This window comes from Corapipo altera, unplaced genomic scaffold, assembly GCF_003945725.1.
Source record: "Corapipo altera isolate COAL_440 unplaced genomic scaffold, ASM394572v1 23, whole genome shotgun sequence".
Taxonomy (NCBI): Eukaryota; Metazoa; Chordata; class Aves; order Passeriformes; family Pipridae; genus Corapipo; species Corapipo altera.
This window is the reverse complement of record NW_020884878.1, coordinates 3,167,858-3,192,734: the sequence shown is the minus strand read 5'-3', so window position 1 is coordinate 3,192,734 and position 24,877 is coordinate 3,167,858. Positions and strand designations below refer to the sequence as shown.

At 38.1% G+C, this 24,877-nt stretch overlaps 1 protein-coding gene across 1 annotated transcript in view; it reads right to left on the bottom strand.

The window, feature by feature from the left end:
• Positions 1-24,877, bottom strand: part of JAG2 (jagged canonical Notch ligand 2) — a 69,798-nt gene that overhangs the window by 3,459 nt on the left and 41,462 nt on the right. The window contains exons 6-25 of the mRNA XM_027638082.1: positions 20,997-21,127; positions 20,491-20,610; positions 18,309-18,422; positions 17,804-17,917; positions 17,150-17,263; positions 16,584-16,630; positions 16,122-16,295; positions 13,636-13,786; positions 13,169-13,333; positions 12,467-12,580; positions 11,351-11,464; positions 10,853-10,966; positions 9,785-9,901; positions 9,094-9,121; positions 8,026-8,111; positions 5,660-5,773; positions 5,356-5,471; positions 3,454-3,699; positions 2,881-3,012; positions 1,730-1,886 (exon numbers count right to left, since the gene is read on the bottom strand). Of these exons, the coding sequence (XP_027493883.1) occupies positions 1,730-1,886; positions 2,881-3,012; positions 3,454-3,699; positions 5,356-5,471; positions 5,660-5,773; positions 8,026-8,111; positions 9,094-9,121; positions 9,785-9,901; positions 10,853-10,966; positions 11,351-11,464; positions 12,467-12,580; positions 13,169-13,333; positions 13,636-13,786; positions 16,122-16,295; positions 16,584-16,630; positions 17,150-17,263; positions 17,804-17,917; positions 18,309-18,422; positions 20,491-20,610; positions 20,997-21,127 (2,468 nt within the window). The remainder of the gene's footprint in view (positions 1-1,729; positions 1,887-2,880; positions 3,013-3,453; positions 3,700-5,355; positions 5,472-5,659; positions 5,774-8,025; positions 8,112-9,093; positions 9,122-9,784; positions 9,902-10,852; positions 10,967-11,350; positions 11,465-12,466; positions 12,581-13,168; positions 13,334-13,635; positions 13,787-16,121; positions 16,296-16,583; positions 16,631-17,149; positions 17,264-17,803; positions 17,918-18,308; positions 18,423-20,490; positions 20,611-20,996; positions 21,128-24,877) is intronic.

Below are 24,877 nucleotides of genomic sequence, written 5' to 3'. Positions count from 1 at the left end.
AGGGATCTAAAAATTGTATTTTAACAGTCTGGGGAAGTATTGTACTTGAAGGAGTAACTGCTATTCTATCCTTATTTTTCATCAGCAATTTAACACTAATCCATGAATGGAGGAAATACTTCAAGGAAAAAGGAGCTCTTCATAACAGCTTCTCCAATATTAGAACACAAAGCTAGCATTCTTACTGCTATCACATCTGTTATTTTGTCACAGTACCAGGGATACAAGTTTACTTAATAACAGGTTCTTATACAAAATTGCACGCCTACAGATTCCAAATCCAGACTACTTTTTCTTTAAGACGGAGAAAAATCAATGAAGTGTCAAAATGATCATCTCCACCTAGACACTTGAGCATCCCATAGAAATGAGATTCTCAACACACAAACAGGCTTGACACCACATTTTGTGATAGGTTTCCACCTACCTTACCCAATTAAGGGGTAACAATAAACCAAACCAAATCAAACAACATGAGTGTCCAGGTTACAGTTTACTTCAGAACAACTCCACTTAAAGAACTAGGGGTCAACATAGCATCCATACTAAAATGTGGACTCTGGAAATCATTCTGCAAGAGAATCAGAGTTCATCCACTAATTTTGGAGAATCTTTAAATCTTATCGGAGGTAGGAGGCGAAGTAATCCACATCCCTTTTTCCCTAGCTTTTAACATGCAATCAGGAAAACAGAGGCTGAAGTACGTCAGAATCTCAGCTCAATTCTTTATCATCTACAAAACTGCTGTTCAAGACAAGAACAAAGAGGGTACACTCCTTGAGGAGAGCTAAGGAAATAATACATTTGCCAAGACTTTACCGGATGAAAGGCATTTCCTAGAGGGGAAATGCAAGGAAAGTGGAACCAGGCAATCTACTAATTGTTTGGACTATGGGTGGAAGATCTCCCAAAAGATTATGTTGGGGAGGACTAGGAAAAAGTTGGGAGAGTCTCCTACTATTGTAAGATTTTTCACTCTGGGGTTTAGTTGAACTTGAGCCTACCAGTAGTCTTCCACAAGACCATCTCCTGCCTCCCCCAGGCAGGAACACAGGCATGCAAAATCTTCAACCGCTTATTTTGGCACAGCTCTGGGAGAGCCAATATTCAGAGATAAAGGTCTCCAATCTCACTATATCCTCTGTAAGAGGAATGAACATTACATTTTAAGCCAGCTGTGCACTAGTCAGAAACATATGATGAAGAGGGGAGCAAAGTTTTACATTATCATGGCAAAGTATTGGAAAAAACTATACATCTTTAATTCTTGAAGTAAATACATAAGCACTTCAGAAGATATTGGTACCACACTGTCTTCCCCCTCCCTATATTTTTAATTCCTCACAGCCTCAGTGCTGCAACATCAAGGGCTGATATTGGCCTAAGGTTAATGTAAGAGAATTGAAAAGGACTGGAACCACACACAAGAGCAACTCCTGATCTTGTGAAAGTATGCTTAGACTGGGGAACTGCAATGGAAGTTAGATCCAAAACTGCAGCAAGAGTATCTGGAGATATCACATTGGGGATGAGGTTAAGTTTAAACCAGCACACAAGCACAAAAATCTTGATTTTAAAGCCATTTTCTCTTCAGTTAGTAATACTAATTAAAGACACAACCTGATCTGTCATTTTCCCCAACATGTAAAGAACGACAAGGGAAGACTGACAGCAGGGGAACAGAAAACGCTTACACACACATACAGGAGGTATGCACTGGGAGACTTACCTGATGATGAATTCCCAACAACGATGGTCTCTACTTTGACTTCAGTTACTGCCAACATAACAGTGCTGTTCTGTCGCTTAGTGATGGCATTCACTATTGTATTAGCAGCATTCTGTATGAGGCTATTATCTTGTTCATCTCGGTGCGGGACAAAGGACTAAAGGGAGTGAAGGGGAAAACCAAGAAGTTATTGCAATCACCTAACCATGGAAATTTACTACAGCTAGACCATAATTGAGTTCACTAGGTTGAATTTGCCTGACAGTAGCTACAAACAGTACTCTAGAAGTTTACCATAGCAATAGCATGGCTGGCTCTGCCCAAACTGCAGATGGTGGATAATGTGCCTACTTGCTAACCTAGCACACCTCAAAGGAAAGGCAGTGACTTCTATGTTACTTAAACTGATGAGCTAAACTTAGTCATAGTTTGGAGCAGTTCAAGATGTGGATTATCTAGATAGAAGCCTGGACTAATAACAGTCTGCTCTATTTATACCATACACTTTGCTCCCTGCATCATGGCTCAGCATGTTCTTTACAGTACTAGAAGAGACAGACAGTCCAGCTTCTGCCTGGATAAACATTTACTATGAAAATTAACCCTTTCTTGAAATCAGAGCTAGACACTGGCATCAAGTGATTGAGCTGTAAGTGCCTCTAAAGCAAGTCTTGAGCTCATTAGGGCAACAGTTACTTTCATCTACTCAATCTTGCACCTTCTTCCACTTCTCACTTAGTACCTTGTGTTTAATGAACACCCTGAAGCAGCCATGCTCTAAATGCAGAGCAGAAACCTCTTCACAAGATCCAATCCAGCCACCTGTAACCATATCTCCTTACTGAAAAGGTCAATAGCCCAAGATTTCTGACAGAACAAGTAGGCACCTGTTCTCTAATTTGGGCTGACTTACTCTAAAGACTAATTTATCAGAAGGTTGTAGTAGCCTTCTGTCATTAATGAGACCTGCAATTTTTCAGCTCTCTGCTGCTACAGGAAATTGTGAGATCACAAAATTGCTTTGCAGTCAAGACTAAGCCACAGATTTCACCACCTGCATTCAAGTGGAACAAGCTTAAATGACCTCTTCCCCAGCAAAAACTAATAAGAAAACATTTTTGTATATATATTAATACAGGTCTCATACTTACAATAGCAACTTCCACTGCATTCTCTGTAGAGTAAGACAGATCACATAATATTATCAGAGTCCTGTCCCTAGAAACAGTCCTAGTAGCTGGTAAATACCGGATTTCAGAACAGATATTTTCTGTTGTAGTGCCCTGTTAGAAGCAAGGGAGATGGTATGTTTTTAGCTCAAGGGAAAAATGGTATGGAAAAATAAACACCTTGAGTTCTTGCAGTTACTAAAACCCAATGATGGCAGCAAACACAGCAGCAAGAAAGGGCAGAAAAGTGAAGAACAGGGTTTTGGAATGAAGGGTGAAAAACTGAGCTTGCATGACTATCCTAGTACAGCCTGAGCCCATCTTGAAATGTAAATAGTTCAAGACTAAAGAAAGAAAATAAAATATTCTGTACAAACCCTAATTTTGCCTCACCCTTTAGACAAAGCACAGTTCACAGCAACAGAGGAGTCTAGTAATGGATTTTGCAAGTTTATAATAGCAAGAGGTCATACTAGAAACCTTAATCTTCCCTGCTATGACATAGAATAGATCTCTACATATATTACCATACTTCATTATGAATTCTATTCTTACCTGGGGGACTTTGTCTCCGTTAAAAATTAAAGTAATTCTAGCACAGTCATTGTCCAAGTACCCAGAATTAGGCAGACACTTGATATTGATAGGCAGAGGTTCAGAGGCACTGCATTCTCCCCAGTCTGTGCACGGTGGCTGAAAGCATTTCATGTACTTCTCCTGGCATTCTTGACCCATGGGACACTGGTTATTTGAACTATCCCAGTATTTGTGTAACAGACAAGGTTTTTTTCCACACCACACCTAGAAATTAAAAAGAACAAAGTCCTGTTACAGGTAATTGCTCAAATCAAAATAAGGAATTCATGTAAGATGGTCATCATCTAATGCTGACTGCAAAATATCTGTATTTTGATACTGCTGTAGTCTAGTAGCAGATGGAGTTGCTCTTCCACAAAATGAGGACATTTTGTACGGACAGAAGAGTAAAAAACTGGGCAAAAATAACCTGAGAAACCACTGACTGGGCATATCTCCTTAGAAGTTTATAGATTTGTCCCACATAACTGAGCTATACAGAAATTTAAGTATTTATTTTAATCTAGTCATCCAGGCTTCTATAATCTAGAAAGAGAAATATCTCCACAAAGATTAATTTCTTCAATATTTATGCTGAGACCCTTGCCAGAAAATGCTGAATATGTTAAGAGCTGATGTACACTGGTGATAAGCACTGCCACTTCAACCACACTCCCAAAAGAAAACAGTATGCTGGTACCCACAAATTACTGAGGTGCAGGGAGTTTCCAAACATAGCTCCTTTCCAGGAGCTGGACTTCAAGGATCCTTGTGGGTCCCTTCCAACTCAGGATATTCTGTGATTCCATGTAACCTTTCAGATTCTACATAATATTCTACAGCTATTAGTGCAGAAACTTACAGATTCTTAAAGTACAACTGTCAGCGAGAAAGTGAATTTGTTCCGTTATGCAGGAAAGAACCAAGTACCGCACACTGATAATTTGCATTTACAGCACCCACCATTTGAGATTCTAGTTACCTTCACGTACTGTTATCTTCTGAAGACATCTCAAACTTAAAATCACAACACCATAAAGGGTCTAAAATAGTATTTCTAAATTACTAAGTGCAAGACTTAGCTACTTCTTTGCCTACAGTGTGCACTTAGCTAAAAATAAAAAAAAAAAAAGATGCTGGATAGATAAAACCTGGAGGTTTTTTAACTGGTGCTCCCAGTGAAAGATGGGCAGACTGCCATGTTAGGCAATGTTCTAAGTGCTATCAGTGTTCAGCTGGAGCCACCTACTTAGCCCTACAACTTGTCAAGCAGCACCAACCTTCCTTCTCTCTCTCCAGCTGTGATATAAAGCTACACAGGTACCACAGATCCACTGAGAAATGCTATCTCAGAAGGGCAGAAAGGCTTGGAGCACATACACTAACACACATGTTCAATCTGCATTTAGGTTAGTTTTATTTTTTCTAAGTCACAACCACCAGGATATAGTCCATAATAAATAAAGGTTGAAATCTGTCAGTTCATAAAGCCACTAAAAGACAATACAAAAAGGCAATTAATACTCACTGAAAAAACTTCTTCCAACATGTCCTTCACCTTGGAACTAATGTTACACAAAATTAAGAGGTCTAAAATTGTGTTTGGAAAGTTTTAGCAGAGTAATTTATTTATCCTTTCAAGGATCATTATTCCAGTTAATATTTCATTTTCTGTAACAAGAGTTCTAGAGAGCCTGTTCTAGCAGGTAGAGAGCAGGACAGTACTCAGGATTATAAAGACAATCCATAAGTACTTTTACAGGAAGTCGTTTTTTTTTTAAACAAAGGAAATTTAGGAGAGACAAATACAAACTTGTGCATGAAGAACAGCAAATTTCAGCCAGAAGAATTTAAAAAAAAAAAAAAGCTCAAAATGCCTACCTTGGTACAGTCAATACGACCATCCAAACAGTGGCAGCTGTTGCACTCTTGTTCCCACCGGCTCCCATGGGGAAAAGTCATTCCTTTAAGCCAGCAAGGCTTTCCAAGTCCAATCACTAAAGAAAAAAACAAAAAACCAACAAAACCACACTCAGACGCTTCATCTCTTCAAAGTTAAAATTATACAAATTTAAATAAAAAAATACTAGCTACTGTTCCTTACACATCAGACTACTGTATATAAACTGGCTACATTGTGCCCTACTGATTTTTGGGTAGAGGTTGATAGCAGATATAGGAATACCTTCTTGGCATCTTGGACCAATTCTTCCAGGGGGACAAGTGCATCGGTATCCATTTATCTCATCTATACAGGTGGCACCATATCCACAAGGGGAAGACTGGCATTCATCAATATCTAGAGAGAAAATAGGTAAAACTCAGAGACAAAGACACAGAACATTGTAATTAATAATTTACTGAGATGTAATTTGACAATACCTCCTTTTCTAAACGCAAAGGACGGTTTCTTCTCAGAATTCATCTCCTAATTAAACAATTCTATCATTTCAGCAGTAACCTGGAACAGATTTCTCATAATTGCACCCTAATTGAAGTTCTGGTAATTAAAACACCAGTCATATGCTGACTCATCTCACAGAGCAGAGGTGTTGGAGAGCTGAAGCTGCTAATGCCTTCCCCACATTCAGCTGTAGAACAAGTCCCACATCCTGTTCTAGTGCTAAACTCAGACATTTAGACTTCCTAGAAAAGTACATGCTTTCATGAAGTTATCACAGTGCAAGAGCTGAACAATTAATTTGCTCAACAATGCTCAAAAAAGTGACTTAGTGCAATACAAGTCACCATGAGGCAGAAGAATAACAGTTTGGTTTGTAACACATTTGATGAACATAAATAACCTTGAAATAACTGAGCAGATTAATTTACTGTATACATACTTAGCACAAAAGCCTCTTAAAAAAAACTCCCACCTTCCAAGATTCAGAGGCTTAGCTGTAGAAATCTATGGAAAAAGGAAGGGAAGCATAGTGCATTCAGATGCATGGCAAGGTATCATGTGTTATCCTGGGGAAGTGACCAATACTAATTTATGGAACAGTCTACAAAAGGCAACAGAGTCCAAGTTCAGAAGATACAGGCACCAATTGCTTCATTTTCAACCTTAATCTTTCTCTTCCAAAGCATCTTTTGAAAGGTTTCCATCCACTGAATACAAATGGCATTCATATTCAATCCCAACCCCTCAAAAAAACCTGTTTAAATACCAGTTCTTGTCCAACACACATTTTCTGTCTTCAAAGGACTGAACTTTAAAAGCTAACACAATAAATGGCAGTAGTGAGACTGCTACACATGTAGGCAATAGAAAATAATCAAATGGATATGGAAGGGCTTTTGGTTCTATTGTAGCTTCCTTCAAAAGTGCACGAAGATGAAGTTTTACACAAACACACGAGTACCTAAACATCAGTGGGGTTTAACTATTCTTTCCTTCTCTCTTCAAGCTATGAAGGTTTAAGATTCTCCAGTCTCTGTATGCTGAAAAAAGTGACTTAACTCTGTTTCTGTATTATCCATAAAAGGCATTTTTGTCAGAGCTACTCCTTCTGTCTATACCAGTCTAAACAAGTAAAAAATGTCTGCAGTTCCATTAAAGCACAATATTTGTATTTGTGACGTCCTACCCTTAAGGGGAAGGAGCACCCAAGCAGAATTCAATATCCCTTTCTGGGTGTCTGGACCTAGATACAGGATGATCTGCCATCCCTGGTTCTGTATCCAGAGATCACTAAGTTGATGCTTCTACAAGTGCTGCAGCTGCCCTCCAACTAGAGGTGGTGGTTTATTTTCTCTAAGCCAGAATGAGGATGAAGACTAAACTTGAAGGCACATCACCATACTGATGGAGTGGAAGGACCAAGCCCAAAAGCCTCAAGGCTACAGAAGACTCAAAGTCCTATCTTCCAAAGTAGAAATAAAGTAAAAATAAGGTATCTATCCATGCAAGTCAAAATGGTAAAACTGCACCAAAACCCCCCCCAGAACAACTCCCAAATCCAACCAAACAATAAAACCCCACCACTAGATTCTTCCACAACACTTCAACACAGTTTTAGGGTCTGTTGCTCTCCCTTCTTTTCAGCCTCTATCCTTAGAATAATTGCAGTGCAACAGGTTTGTTTTCTAGCTTTGAAAGACCTTTATCATACTTTTGTTATTCATGTGCCAGCACTGCACTCCTGATGTTTTTGTTTTCATTTGTGAAGTCTCAGGGGATTTTGGTTTCTAATGTTAAGTGGAACACCTGCCGATATACATCATCTTTACCAACAAGTTGTTTGTCAACAAAAATATTTAAAACTTAAGTTTCTATGAAACCAGCACCCCAGAAGCTTCAGAATTGTCCAGTGAAACCCAGAAACCAAATTTTTCAGTGTAATTTAGGCCAAGTCACTTCAGCTCCATTTCATGAAATTAATAAAGGCATATAACTTGGCAATATTCACAAGGTAGTAGTACCTGGTTTAACAGGTGGCTTCTGCTTCGTTATTTGGAAGTCAGCTAACCTAACACAAAAAGGGTCACTAGGAGTTTGTGCATTGGAATGGTTCAACCATTCAGGTCTTTACCCACACAGGTACTTACTAATTCTGCAGTCAGGACCAGCAAATCCAGGTGCACATTCACATCGAAACCAATTCACCCCATCAACACAGATGCCTCCATTGTAACTGTAAAAATAATAAACCTATCATTACACCAAGCATTCTCAGGGTAGACTCACTAGTCTACAGATGAGTCTTAGGCAGCGTGTTCAAATCCAAATTTCCATTGTCCCTATTCTCTTTTTTCCTCACTATTCAACAATGCAGAATTAAAAGGTCCCTATTAATTCATAATACAAGTCTACTTAAAAAAGCCATCTGCATTATTTCATTGGTCTCCAGTTAAAAGTCTCTGTTAATTAAAGCATCTGCTGCTGTTTAAGGGAACAATTTATTGCTATCAACAGAGAAAGTATAGTGCTAGATGAACAATATTGCTTAGTAAGTCACCTGTTAAAACAGCAACATCCTACAAATGCATGAGAAAGTATATCCACAGAACTCAAGGAGATGGAACAGCAATTCCAAGTGAACATAAAGAAAGCCCAAACTTTTTCAAGTTTGTTTCTTTTTTTTATACATGAAACACAGAGAAAGATAAGGCAGATTGTTTGCTTCATCCACACACTGTTTTTCACCTTCAACCATAAATATCAACTTCTATATTCAAAATATTCCCATTGTATCTTCCAAAAATTTAATTTTGTTTTTAAAACACATTTAGACATAGTAATTCATCTAACAGGACATTTAAATTTATTTATTGCAAAGGAACAGGTTTCAATTTTTCTTTTTTATTCTGCTCAATTGCAAAGGCTTCAAATGTTATCAAGTCTGATTCACTTCATATCACTGTAATTTACTATTCAGCTCTAGTACGAAGAGTACACTAAAATACTTTTATCTGTTCATACAGATTAGACTTGGGGTCTTTGTTGCTGTCAAGGAATAGATATGGCATGGCAAAAAAAATGGCTTTAAGATATTTTAGAGAGGCTGGCTTCAATTATTTTAGAGTAGAATTAGTTGTAATCTGAAATGGAAATCTATATTACTGTGCTCACTTTTGTTTTCACAATAGGTACAGAACTGGAGTTCACATACTTACCACGGATGAGGGTTGCAGTCATTGGTGTCTATAAAAAAGAACAATACAGACTAGTGTAACTAGTGGCACAATTTATTGTCTAATACATAATACTACAGTTTGGAAAACAACATATCTAACAAGGAAAGTAAAGAAAAATAATACAGAATTAAATGTTTTCTTCCACACTTGTAAAGAAAGTTCAATTATCATATCACCATTAGACTTAAAGTAAAAACAGAGTTGAAATTTAGATTTTTCCCTCCCCCAGTGTTATGCCTTGGGGGAAAAAATAAACCAAAGTTGCAGGCTTTACTCCACCTAAGCAATTCATTGTGTTGGTATGTCAAAGTAGTTACTGCTATCCTCAGAGAAAACGGTTTATACGCTACTGCTCGCCTTTCTGTATAGTTTTCATTATTAAAATTAGTAGTTCCGTGAGGATTTTTCTGCTCTGCACATGTTTCCAAAAGCTATATTTTTACAGAGGGCTGAGAGTCTTATTTTGGCAGAGACTAGATACAAAAAGAAGCATGACAAACTCTTCATTCATTACTCGAGCATCGTCTTCTTTACCTACCTCCCACTCTGAATGATTCAGATATTTTGGCACACGAACCCTATAAACTTGCTTTGTTTCAGTTAACAGTTCTCTGCCAGACACTCCCAATATCCCAGGGGAATGCAGGGGAAGAAAGGAGAAAAGCCTTACTCTGTGTGCATGTACGTCCTTCCCATCCTTCTTTGCAGATGCATGAAAAGGAATCTCCACTGCCAACACATGTTCCACCATTCATGCAAGGGTTTAGAATACAGCTGCTGTTTTTAGCTTTGAAAACAGAAAAGGTCTGTATTTAGCACAGGAAGCAAAGAGTATGTATCATCTGGGTATGTCAATATCACAATCCTGAACAATATTTAAATCAACAGTTCAAAACTCACAAGGTCAAAATGCTCCAAAAATAGTCACATCGCATGATAATCTCTCACCTACCTTCACCATCCTCTCCCAATTCAATTGTTTAATTGAACCATGAAATTTTATTTAAGAAGAATTACTTATTTTCTTCCCCATCTGTGTAAGCATTCTTCATATACTGATAAATTATTGCTTTGGCAGCGAGTTACCCAGATCATGAGGTGTTCTTCATGACAAAGTACTAGTATTTAAAGTTCAAGTCTTGATAAAAAGCTGCAAATGTATCTAAAAAGTAGAAAAACTGTACTGAATGACCTTCATTCAGCTTCCTGGTCCTAATGAAAGTTTCAAGTTTCATTTTCAGAAAGATGCACCACAGATACTACAATGAATTTCCAAAAAAACAAGAGTAGTTCCCTACAGCAGGCAGTAACCCTGCAAATCCCCCAGGAAGAAGCACTTCATTCCATTCTTCCCGAGTATGCCTGCTCAGACACCTCTCCATCACAAACTTATTCACATTATGACTCCACAAGCCAAGTGGGGAACTAAGTTCCCAGGAAAACCCTTACACAGGGCCTCTGAAGACTAATAGACAAATTAAGACAAGCCCAAGTGTTCTAAAACTGTTCAGGAGAAGCTACTGAAGAGACCAGAAATGCAGTCGGAGGAGAACAGCTTCCTAAAAACCAGTATCATGTCAGGTGAGTAGAAAAAGTTACTTTAAACTTCAGTCACCACTCAACTGGAACAGCTCTGAACTAGCCAGAAGAGTTTGCCTATTTACTAAACAATTTATTTATTATTTAAACACTTCTCTACTTCTTTTGGGTTCACCTGTAGATAATTCAGAAAGCTTACCAGTGTTGCAAGTGCTTCCTATCCATTCTGGAGGGCATGAGCAGCGGAATGTATCTCCATCATCATAGCACGTTCCACCATTGCTGCAAGTGTTTGCATCACACTGGTATTCACCTACACATCACAACAAAGCAACTTTAATTTCCATTCCTCTTGCTGAATTTAAAGAAGATGTACTTCTTAATCACCAAAGTACTTTAAAAGAGACTTAATATTTAAATGCAACCGCACCAGAAACACATAGTTCCACTTGTTGTATTACAGTAAACAACCCAAAGAATGGAATCTAAGGACATCTCTTACAAAACTGTTTCCCTACAAGAAGGAACACGTTTTTTAAGTGTTCCATTTTGTGACTGGGAAAATGGAAGAGGTAATGAAAACGTGCCTATTTTTTCACTGCAATTGTTTTATTTTAAATTTCAGGAACTCTAGTCCCTTGAGAAGAAAGAAAACAAATCTTTGGGTAATCTAAAGATCAAAGCAAAGAACACTTACGTGAATGACAAGTTTTGCCTTTCCAGTCATTCTTACACTCACAATAGAAGTCATTTACCAAATCAATGCATCGGCCACCGTTGTGACACGGGTTAGGAGAACAGTCATTGAAATCTAGAAAAACAGTTATTCAACTTAGATGATCTAGCCCAGCCAAGGCCATGAGAAAATACAAAATACTTCTCTATAAAGAAAATAAATTTTGTACTGTTTAGGAAGACAGCGATCCTAATTATTACAAGGTTATCTTTATATAAGCAAGGATAAAACTCTGATATAATACAGAACAATATGAATTATGAAAGATTTTCTGACAGCTTAGAAGGACCATTCAGTATGGCTTCCAAGTAGACCACCAAAGTAACTTCATTTTTACAAACAGCTGTATTCTGAACTTCAGAAAAAGCTTTCTAGTAGGGACCAGTGTCCTGAAAAGGAGCCCCAACACAGGACATCCACATGAGGCAGTTAAGGTCCCCTTCTTCTGCTTTCAAAACACAGAGTTAAAGCCATTAGGTGGTTTAACCATATATACACATGTATGTGTAAGTATACACGTGTTAAACATACATACACTAACGTAAATTTCTGAGAAAATTCTTTTCACTTGAGACAAACGTTTTAATAGGTGGAACATAATTATTCCAGAACAAACTTCATTTAGACCACACAAAAGGCTCTTTAGACAGCAATAGCTGCCAAAAGCTTCTCAGTCTGTATTTCACATCTGAATTCATGCATGTCCCATAATAAGTCTCAGCAAGTCCTTGCCATCATGTTTTAGAAAGGGCTTCATTCAGAGCAGAAAAAGAAACAACCAGAGTTTCCTCTGAGGTGACTTAACCACGAACTGGCCTAGTACACTTCTTGGACAACATTTTTGCCTATTCCCAGGAGAAAAAGTTCTCACCTTCTATACCAAAGAATCAGATTCTGCTCCTATTAAAGGAACTGAGACTTCTAGAGTTGCTACCCAGAATATCTTCCTGAAAACACTTCTGCAAACAAGACTGTAATTACAGAACAGAAAAACTACCCCATTATTAACTACATACCACCTCTAACTGTTACAACAAAGCTGTAATATTTGACCCTGCAACACTTAGCAGTACTCACTTGTGTCACACAATTCTCCTTCCCAGCCACTTGAACAGAAACATCTAAATGAATCAACTTCATCGATGCATGTCCCACCATTCTTGCAAGGTTTCCCAAGACAATCATTGATATCTACAACAAAAAGTCAACAATTATTGCACAAGGCTCTTCTCCCCTACATAGAGGAGTGATGTAGACTTGTGCCTCTAGGAAAAGCAGCACAAAGCTATTACTTCATTCATACATGCAAAAGAAAGGCTCAAACACCTCTTCTCAAGCCTGGTAAGGTTCCTAGCTGTATTCTCTCTCATGTAGCAAGTCAAACCAGAGCACTAAGTTTACCTGGTAAAAATATGCAAGTGTTTAAAAAACACCTAGACCAGAATACACATGCTACTAAGCTGTGCTGTCAATATGTCAGTCCCTTCTTTACCACTCTCATGTTGGAGAAACCCATGGCTTCTATGACTGTACATAAAGGTAGTAGGCACCAACACATTCACACTGAAGTTGGACTAAAGCCAGTTTTCTTTCACAGAGGAAGTGTGAACCACTACAAAGACAACTGCTACCGGAAGAATCTGAATTTCAAGCAGTACATGCAAAACAATGCTCTGTGCAATTTTATTAAAATCCAAATGTTCTGTTCTATGGTTTAAAGCTTCATAACAAAAACTAAATTTTTTAGAGAAAAATAATTTACAAACAACTCCTACTTACTTTCATGACAGTATGTTCCAGTAAAACCTCTGTCACATGCACAGGTAAAGTTCCCTCCTGGCTGACTAATACACCGTCCATGAGGCCCACAAACATTAGATGAGATGAAACGGATTCCTTCTTGGGTAGCATTAGTGAAGACTTCTATTGTACAGCTGTCTATTACTAAGAATGAGAGGTGTATCATCAGAGTAATGATCTGCATCATAAGTTTTTAATTTTATACACATTATACAAAAATTAAAACTAAATCACAATTTTATGTCACCTATAAGTTACCATCTACCTCTACAGGTAGATGGTCTACAAGGAGCATTTCTTCTCACTGTCTCACTATTTTACAAAGTCTAAGTGAGTACAGTAACATTTCTGCATTATTCTATTCCCAACAATACTACCTTTTTTTTTTTTTTTTTTACAATGTACCACCACTATATCACGACAGATTTCTGGACAACAGCAGGTACCTTTACAAGAATTGTTCTTGCAGTGGTCCTTGAGATGAGAGCAATTTTTTCCATCATAGTCATCAGGGCAGGCACAGTAATAATCTCCTCCCAGATCATAACATTTAGCCCCATTCTGGCAAGGGTTAGGTTCACAGAAATCAATATCCATCTGTAAGAGAGACCACAGTTAGCAGCAGCTGCTTCATTTCCCAGGAGCAGGCAGCATTATCTGCTTTGCCAAAGGCACAGATGAAGCTAATGTACAAGGAACCTCAAGGTTTAAGAAGGTTTATGAATCATACATATTGCATTCCATCCTGCAGGACACAGAAACTTCAGCTTACTTTAGTCCATCCTAACACAAAGCATTTGTGCCACTGCTAAGAAGATACTCCTTTGCAGGAAGCTGAATCAGCACATTTGCAACAACTTAGCAAAGAGTTACTTAAGCCATTCAGAGACATCTTATTATGACTGTTGTGGATCACTAAGTCGCTTCTCTGTCCTTCACATTCATGGACTAAGTGCTATAGTGCAAGTTAAATACCAGTGCACTTGTCAGCTTTGTGTGTGCAAGAGATTTAAAATATACAGAATCTGAACAAAATCCCATCCTCTAGAGCAACTTCTCTTCCCATCTCAATTAACAGAGAATTTATTACAAAACCACACAGCTTGGAACGGACCTCTAGAGGTCAGCTACTCCCCACCTCCAGCTCAAAGTAGGTCTAGTCAGACCCAGCTGCTCAGGGTCTTATTCTTACAGATACTGTCACCGTGCCAATTTACACACAGATACATGAGGTACATTTTGAACTCTTACCATCTGATTCAGAGAGCAAAATTTAAACCCGACTTTCACAATATAACCTTTAACATAGACATTGCTGTGGCAAAACAATTCTGCTGCTTTCTGCTTTAGACTGACACACAGGATCAGTGATTCGTGATGCCCTAAATTGGTCTCAAAACCCACAAAGTAGCCTCAAAAGGCATATTTTTACATCACAGTATCTTTCCTCCAAACTGTTATTCTTAAGGATTGCTTTTCTCCTCTCAAGTCACTTTTTCCTTCTTCACATCTCTCGAGAGAAAGACAGCTTTCAACTTTACAGACACAAAATTAAGCCCAATAGTGGTTTTTCATCCCTATTTTTAGCAGTTCAGTAGTTAAATAGGAGAAAAATGCAAAACTAGCCAAAGCAGAAGGAACTCAAATGGTGTTAAGTATTTAATTCAGAGGAGTACATACAATTCCAGCAAGCCGTTTCGTGCTTTCATACAGAACATTCAAAGCAAACTATAAAAAAAATAGCTAAGGGCTAAGAAAGATTCTCAGATCTCCTCTATCAGATGTCTCCATTTGTTTCCTTCCATTAGTGTAAATTTCCCCTTCCCAATACAAGTTCAGTAGCTGGTACTTTAGCATCTGGAATCAATGGTAGATATTTCCTGCAACACACAAGGCAAGCAGCCAACTCCCCCCTATTATTCAAGCACATTTGTTAAAACTTTAATTACACAGTGCTGTATGAATCAGTCCAGAGTAGGGCACTCGGGTTATGATCCTTATGCAGAAATGGTTCATGAGCTATTAGGTGCTGCACCAGTTTCATTAAACTGGTTGGTACCTGCAGCCCTTTTTAATTTTAAATAAAAGGAGGGCACTGCTTCCTTAACGATGCAAATAATAGAATAAAATTGCTTCACTCATTCACATCATTAAGACAGATCACTCCAATGTCCTCCACAAAAAATTCTGGAGCAAATCCAACAAAACTCTAACCTAATGCCTCCAGCTGATGCTGTCTTGCTAAACATAACACTCACATGGATTTGACCATCAGCAAGAGCCAGAGAGTGCATACTGAATGTAAAATTTTACATTGAGAAGTCTAACATTCTCCCTAGAAAGAGGAATATCTTCATTATCATGAAGTACTTCAGGAATTATCATTAGGACTTCAATATTTTATATCTGAATCCTTAAGCACTAGAACTATATGTTTCTAAAATGATCTCAAACAAAGTTCTGAGAACTAATACTTGCATATCTGCCTGCCTTTAATAATTATATTAATTATCTACATTATATGTAATATAGATAATTGATAAATAATTAATATACTCCTAGCAACAGCAGTAGGATTACTTCAGAGTTATCAGGATAAGAACTTAAAGCATTCTAGTGTAACAAAAGGATGAAGGTCCTGACAATTGCAAAGGAAAACATTTCAAGCTTAAGAAATATTTGCAGTCTTAAAACACTTAGGAAGGCCAACACCTATATGCAACAACTCATAGTTTATCAGGCTGCAAATTCAAGTGTTAGAGCTACCGTGACAGCTCTGCGCAACAAATTTGCTTATTCAGAGTATCAGGTAACAGCTACGACAGTCAGTAATGCCTCAGCCTTTGGTCACTCCCATTTAAACCCAGAGATATATTTCTTTCAAGAATTCAATCCACGAGAAGTATTGCAGTAATGGCTCCACTGCCCTCACCTCGCAAAAGACTCCCGAGAATCCCTGTGAACACAGGCAACTGAATCCATTCACCAGGTCCTTGCACCGGCCTCCATTTTGGCAGGGATTGCTCTCACACTCATTTGTTTCAATCTCACAGTTTTTTCCTGTGAAACCACGAGGGCACAAGCAGTGGTAACCATTCACTTCATCCTTCAGAGGCAGGAAGAAAAGAAGCAAAAGTACAGAAAGATTTATTTATTGATAAAACTTGCACACAAAAGTTCAAGTTATTTCTATATTCTGGATTTGGGAACCACCAAAAGTTATTTTGTAGCACCACAAAGTTATTTTGTGAAATGAGTGCAAGAGTCTGCAAGTGTAATACTATGCTTTTAATATTTAACCTCATTTTAACAACCTGTAAATCCAAACTACAGAATTCATAACTAGGCAGAAAAAGATTAATTTTCAATATGGAATGTAATAAGTAAGAGTTACCTTACAAGTCCCTCCATGCTGACATTGTCCATGACAGTCATTAATATCTATAGATAAAATATGCAAAGCGTTAGAATTTATACTGGAAGACTAAACCGTAAAGTATAGGTCTGGTACAAAAAGGGAGAACAAATGATTTTCAGAAAGGACTTTTCTATATGTTTCAACAGAAAGCAAGAATGCTTGATATCTTGAGAGATTCTAATTTTTAGAAATATCTAATAAAAACTTCTATTCTATATTTCTATTACAACACACTAAAAATGAGTCAAATATAAAAAAATTTTGTATCTAACATTTTAGCATAAAAATATTTTAAATTGAATCAGTACATGATATCATTCAGAAATAGGAATGAATAGTGTATATCTGAGCTTATTTTAATACCTATTAACTTTTAAAATAAATTTTCAAACAGTATTTCCAATTTTCATTGCTAAAAATTGAAAAAATCCTGACAACAGATATTTTTTCTTGTACAAGTATGTGCACTATCACTTATCAGAAAATCTTCTTTAAAGAACAAAACATCCTACTGTCATCATACATACTAAAGAAATACTAACTGATATGACAATTTACTCCTGTCCATCCTGGAATGCAGTCACAGTAATATCCACCAATGAGATTTTTGCAAGAGTAAGCATTAACACAGGGTTTCCCCTCACACTCATTAGCATCTGTGAAAGAAGAGAAAATAAAGAATAGAATAAAGAACAAACCCAGAAACAGATTACCACAGCACCAAGCAAAGTGTCCATGCAGTCAAAGCATCAGCAGCTCATATTATACATTGGTAGGGCACTAAAACCACTTATGTACCACAGGTTTTTAATGCACACTTGCCTACAGTAGCACATGCATGTTATCTTACTCTTCCCTTTCCCAAAACTCAAAAAGATAATATGTTAGTCAGGGCAAATCCCTTCTTGCCCCCATAAGCTTAAGTCACTCTTCTGCCACCATGAAGAACCATCACCAATGCTGCATTTTACAACAGAAAAGTTATGGGGCATTATAAGTAAGCTTAAGTTGGGGCTCAAATAGTTAGATTCACCTGAAACTTCTGGTTTTAAGACCTACTAAAGAGGAGTTAAGATAACAATAACACAACACGTTACATGTTTTCTTCAATAAACATCATGCCAGAAACACACAGTTATTCATCACTTAAGAGCAATCTCCAGTGGTCATCAAAACTTTGGAAAGCAATTACTTACCAAGCTGACAAGTTGCTCCAATCCACTGTTGTGGACATATGCACTCAAATGCATTAACACCATCAATGCAGGTCCCTCCTTGAGCACAGGGGTTAGAGGCGCATTCATCAATATCTGCAAAGTCAGAGTGTGCCTTCCATTACACGGTTTAAGGGGAGAACCCTTCATCCTCACATTTATATTTCTTAAGATGAAACCATTCTGTATTTTCCTTTAGACTGTTTAAGGAGTCAGGAATTGTCAAACAAGCTTTGCCAACAGGGTATTTCTTTGGATATGGTCCAACTGTATTTCTGATAACCCTTAGATCTCAACTGTATCAAATCAGAGCTGCTGGCTGCATAGTACCACTCCTCTTTTCAGTCCACCAATGCTTAGCTGTTAAAAAGGCAGGTAAAGTAAAAGACTACCACCAAATTCCATACCCACAGAGCATGATGTTACCAAGTTAGCTGCATCAGCCCTTCCATCCTAACAGGTTAGTCACCAGTAAATGCATACCCACCAATAGCACATGTTGGTCCACTCCACCCCGATGGGCAGTGACACTTGAAGCCTGACGAAATTTCGTGACAAATTCCACCATTAGCACAGGGATTAGATACACAAGCATGCTCCGCTGGGAAGAGAGAGAGAAAGACATTCTTGCTAAATACTCTTCCAGTATCCAACAGAAGGAGAACTTGTGGTTAAAAATTGCATTGATTAAAAGTGATCAAGAGCAAGGGCAGTGGAGGTGCCAGTACATGAGACTGGAGCCTCCCTCTCCCAGCTGCAGAGAGTTAAGATTCAGAGTAGAAAACTAAAGCAGGATTTTGCTGAAGGTGCATCATCCTTCCTATCTAATGACTACAAAGCCTAAACACAGACAGGTCACTCTATTTCAATATCCCACAAACTAGAAAAGTTTCCCATTAACATTCTGCTTCCAGCCATACACTTCCACCTCCAGAGTGCTGCAGCACTTCTTTTAAATTCAGTGAGACAAAACAGATATGCTGTGTTCAGAGGTCTGAACAGCAGTAGTAGTTTAAGTATCAAAGTTCTGTTTAGCTTCATTCTAATACTGTTCCTTGGAAACAGCAAAGAACAGAGGTGCTGGCAGTTCTGGGCAGTGCTGCTCGTTGTCACTCCATGTAGGGTGTAACACTGGCAGAAGCTGCACTACGCAAGAATGAGGTTGAGGAGGGACAAGCTCTATGCCATCACTCTTGGTATCTTCCCTTCTCAGTTGGAATCTTTCTTTCAGGGATGTTATCCATTTTGAAAACTGAGTTTACATTGTCTACAACCCTTTGTACTAGTACCTAAAGCAGCTCGTACACCAACCTACTGTTAATAATCACAATAGCTCTGAACAATTGTATGGCTCCTTTTTCACTGCCTCCTCACCTGAAGAGCCAAGGTGCTTCCCCACAGCTTTCAGGGCAAGCTAAGACAAGATTCCATCCACTTTAGCCTAAACTTTGCATCATATTCTACCAGGAGAAGCAAAATTCAAGTTTTGATAGTATCTTCAATACAACAGCACTTCATGGAAGTTCAAAGATCTACATCCTGATTAACTCTGAAAACTTTCTGTAATACTTTAGTCAACTTAAAGGTCAAGCAGCTAAGTGAGAGAAAAAAATGGTACTTCCCATCTGAACTTTTAACTATCAAGGAATAGCAAAATTCATGAGAAGACTGGGAATATCACACTTAAAAAAAAAGATTTAACAATCCATCATGACAGAACATCCAACTGAATACTACATGTGAAAAACTTAAATCAAAAGCTCTAATTTTTCTTCCAACATCAAATCTTTAAAGCAAAATAGGAAAAAACTAGAAAACTGCACACTTGTCCATTTACCTCCAAAGTGAGAATAATCATGAAAAGTCTGCAAATACCAAAATTGTCCCCAGAATTTGAACATTTTGGTCTTTGTGTAACACACACAAACAAATAGAAAAAAGCAACATGCTATCTTCGTACTGTGGTTGAGATAGGAAGCAGTTTTTCATGTTGGAAAGACACAGATCTGTTAGACTCAAGTCACAAAGCCATACTTCATCACAAATGTGGTTTAAATGTTTTCCTCCATTTTGGTAATGGGAACAAAAGTCTGAAATTTTGTTCAGACTGCTCAAGGTGACTCTGTAAGACAGTTTGAGTAAATTTCCATAGTACTCAACATCTGCATTATTAATCCAAAAGTATTAGAAGTCCCATATTAAAAGATTTAAGTTTCAGTTTATTAAAAAGGATAGTTAACACATTCAGTCAACTAAAAATTGGGTCAAACCTCCACATCACAGTTAAAACTACAGTGTCCATCACTGCCACCTTCCTTAGACCCCAGTTTGCATAAAATGCATGTTTGTCACCAAGCCAGAAGACAAGAAAATGGGTAGTGGGGAGAAAGGTAACAGGGAAAGGTGCATGTGTAACCTATTTCCATGAGACTACAGCCCAATTGCATGTGAGGATTAAAGAAGTGAAGAACTCTAAGGGCAGAAATATTCCCAGTCTTATCTCAATCCAAAGGAAATTGTTGCAGCATTTCTGTTGTCCTCAGTGATTTTTTTGAAGAGCCAGCATAAGGCACTAGATAGGAGAGAGAGCTGGCATATCCCCACTGAGCCCACAAGAATGCCTAAGACAGTTTCAGATTTCCAAAGATAGATGCGACATCCACAAGTACCAATTTCGCAGTTCTTTCCAGAGTAGCCATCTGGGCAGGCACAGCGATATTCATCCGGCTCAGTGTTCATGCAGGTTCCACCGTTCAAGCAGGGATGGTGATTTCCACAGTAATTCAGATCTGGACAGAGAAAAGTGTCAATCGACAGGGAACACAAACCTCACCACTTCAATCCCTGGTCAGATACACAGATGCCTTTCTGGCTTGAACACCATTTACCCACATCATCCCCGTATTCCTGTACTAGCCTGTCATCTGGTAACTATCCACAGAACAAGGAAGAATGAACAAGAGACAACTGCATGAGTTAGAAGAGTCAGGACCATTCAAGCCTTTTGTCTTAAACTTCTTATACTTATGATGCTTAGGCACCATCTGCCATAAAAGAATTAAGGCACAGAAACACTCGGGTAGTTGCACACTAGCAGAAAAAAAAAAGGGGTTAATGAGTTATCAGTTAATCATGCAACTTAAACTTATTTTTCCTGTACATTAATGTTAAGTACCTTTGTTACAGAGCAGGCCACCCCAGTTGGTTTCACAATTACACTGCCATGGTTCATTACAGCTCCCATGAGCACAGCCTGGGTAGCGGACACACTCATCACAGAACTGTCCTTGCCAACCATAATGACACCTAAGATGTAAGTTCACATGTTAAAAGTTAGCAACATGATGCTTAATTATCAGCAGTACATGTATTTAGAACACTACACTTACCATTCTCAAGAACAAGGTCAACTGCTCAATGTGCAACAGATAACAAAACTTTACTTATCCTGTTTAGAAGGGACATACTAGTCTTGTTGAACATCCTTACTGGAACTCATCCTGCTCAAACCTATTACATACCCTGGCAACAAACACCACCAAGCACTATGTGTTATGAGAACTGTACGTGAATTAGCTGTTCTTTCATAAGAAGTCCCATCTTCACATAATCATCTCACACTAGGATAAAAATTGTGATTGATAAAAAAAAAAAATTGAAATTGCTTTTCAAAAGGAGGCTGCTGGCTTACTGCACTGAGCACCACAGGGTTTTTCTACGAAGAGAAATTTCAAGATAATAGCTACTTTGCTCCAGAGTGCTACAGCCTTAAAGGACCAGGGCAGCCAGAGAGGCAGCAGTCTTGCCAATTTTCTCAAGGCCTAATTTCTCAAGAGAAATCTTCTTATAGATTTACTCTGTTATAGCCTCAGTGTTCTCTACTGACACTATGGAAAAAGTAATCTTTGGAGAAAGGAGGAGCAAGAATAGAAACAAAAGCTATTAATAATTCATTTGGCTTAGAGTTGAATTTTTCTCCCCAAGATTTCTTCAGAGACCAGTATCTTTATGTTAATCTGTAACAGAAGCAACTGTTTAGGCTATAGAAAAGTGTTAAAGTCTGAACTTACAAGAAAAAAAAAAAAGAAAAGGGCATAAGCTAATCTTTTTTCTTAACATATATTTCACACATTTTAAGTAACAAGAAATAGTAAGTTTGCACTTTTGAGTCAACAAAAGTTCTTCCTGTTAAGGAGTATTTCTTATACAGAATTTAAGAGACATACTAGCAACAAAGAGATGCATAAAAACACACTGAATGGGAGTTGGGCACAAGCATGTCACTGCTGCCCTAATGCCTAGGGGAAGAAAAGCATTAGAAATGTAAATGCACATTTTTTAGATTTAACACTACCATTCTATTATCCACGTTTTGAACAGTATAAAAGAATAGAAAATAAATTAGGTCTTTGGGGTGCAGTGAGAAAAGACAAGGAGGAGATATATAAATGAAGAGTCTTGGTTCCTTGTGATTCAATCCCCTTCCTCTGTTTCAGTGAGTTGGACCAATCCCCAGAGCAACAGAACAAGTTGTGCTGGCAGCATAGTATTTAAATTTCTACTATTTACATCAGCAGAAAGAATCTAGGTACAGATCTCTGCAAGACCATTTTTTTCCATAAAAAGTTCTAGAACTACTTTGAGCTCTTAGTCCCAGTATCTGCTCCTCATTGAGGACCTCACAGTTGTGGGATCCCTAAGGAGAACCTCAGCTGTGTTCCCAGCCCAGAGGCCTCAGTTGCTCATCTGAGCAAGGCTGTCAGAAGCCTGGAGAACACACATATTTTAGATGAAGTTTTCTTTAGCTGTATTAGCAGTAAGAGGAAACAAATACTGCTCCTGCTAAATTTGATCTCTTCCTTCCTCCTCAAGGACAGAAAAATCTTTTCAGAGGCTGGTAATAAACAATAAAAAAAGCACTTTACTGGCCCCAACCCAAATCTTCATCTATGCCAAACCTGGCACTACTGCCAGTGATTCACCATGACTATCCTAGCCAGAGCCAACTCCCCACCCACATACAACAAGAATTTTCAAGAGCTGAAAGTCTGCATCACAAAGCAAATAATCACAATATCTCAATTTGTTCTCCATAGCCAGTGGATAACAAGTTTCTTTGTTAAACACTGCACTGGTACTTAAGAGTACAAGGAAAAATACTGACACCTTCTAGAACTTGAAGGCGTCTTAAGCACCCACTTGAGTTTGTAGGTGCGCTTAATGGCATTAAAATTAATTCAGAAATAAAAAAAGGTTGCTGCTTTTTCATGATATTCAACACAGTCAAAGTTTACTGTTAAAGTTGCCACCAAGCCTGAGGGAAATAATTTCTAGAGGCTAAAAGCAGTCCAAAGGAACACACTGTTTACAAGTCAAAAGGTTACTATGTGGTAAGCTGATCAGCCCTCAGTTTACAAGGAAGAGTAAATTAGGATTTCCTCTTGAACAGGAAGTCTGGTCGCATCCTATATTAGCAGGTGCTAGAGCAGCATTAATTCCACTTCCTTCTAAAAAGATAATGTTTGCATGGATTTTGGCTCACCCTGAGAGCAAGATGTGTTCAATAAAGAGAAACCAATTCAGAAACGGGCATGTTGTCATTTATGAGAAAAACATCAAGCCAAAACACAAGGATGAAAAAGGTTAATGAGCTACTATAAGAAGTCCAAAAGGTACAGACACAAAAGCAACATCATCAAGAAAAAAAAACAAACCAGAGTTCCTTTTCGAGTACCAACCACTTGTGTAAAAGCCAAAGGGAAACTGCTAGTGCAGCTAACAGTGGGCTAAAGTTACTTCTTCCCTGCACCCCCCCAACAGTAAAGAATCAACAAAATTGCAGTTCTAAATTTTTCACATCTGACTAAATAAGAAAGCCAAATATAGAGAATCCATAAGGATTCTCATTGTTCAACGGACAAAGAAAATTCTTATTGGAATCAAGATTCTACTTCCTTTGTCCTTCCCCTCTGCTGACTTCATCAGCTCTAACATGTCTTTACAACCCAGCACACGCAAAACAAAAATCAGGCCTGGCTTAATCTTAGCCTTTGCTGGGTTATTAGCAGCACAAAGAAGCTACCATAAATAGATTGTTACAGTTTAGTAACTTCCTGAGGGGAGGTTGAAGTACAGGCATCTGCTCCCAGACCAAAGCATCCCTTTGGGTCAGAATTAACACAGTGTAATAGGGAGAGAAGAACAATTGCTAGTTATCTTGAAACCAAGAACTTGCAGAAGAGACCTGGTAATTCTACAGGCACACTTCACAGCTTCCATTTTTCTTAGATGAGAGTCTGGTGGCAAAAGAAAATGAGAATTCAAACAAAAGCCTGGAGGAAGGGGAGTTGGTAGGAGTTAACATGAGTAAAAATTCTAGATAGTATTTCAGTCTTCAGATTAAAAAAAAAACAAACCTGCAACTGTGCAGAAAATATACTGTTGTCATTGACAAGTAGATAAAGTCACAGTAATTCAGCTCAGTGTATACTTGGCTATAATATCACAATGGGGCTTCAAACAGCTAAATTCCAGGATAAGGAAAAAAGACTTTCTACAGTAAAACTCAGTGTTTAAAGTAGTAAATTTAGCATCAGGGAAACCTACAGAAGCACTCATCATTACACACAGTTCAAAGGTACATATGTCCTCAGAGGCAGGAGCAGGAGGAAGCAGGGAAAGGAAAAAGAAATAGAAGATTTGCATTTTTTGGTTTTTTTTTCCCAGGGCCATTAAAGAGCTAAACTCATCAAGTCCAAAAGAATAGATTTTTCTACAGAACTATGCTTTCCCTACATTCTTCTGAAACAGTTTAAATAAGGAAAAAGTTGAGAGTGGTCTTTGTTTTCCTCTGAGGATGTTTGTGTTATAATTATTTAATGAAATCTAGGTTGAAATCGAGCATTTCCAAATCAGATGGAACAAGATCCAATACTGCTGTATGTAAAAAGATACATTACTGGGAGGAAAAGGCCCTGAGCAACCTGGTCTAACTAGACCTTCTCAGGCAAGGAGGTGGGACTTGATGAGGCTGGAAGTTTTGTCCAGACTCCATTT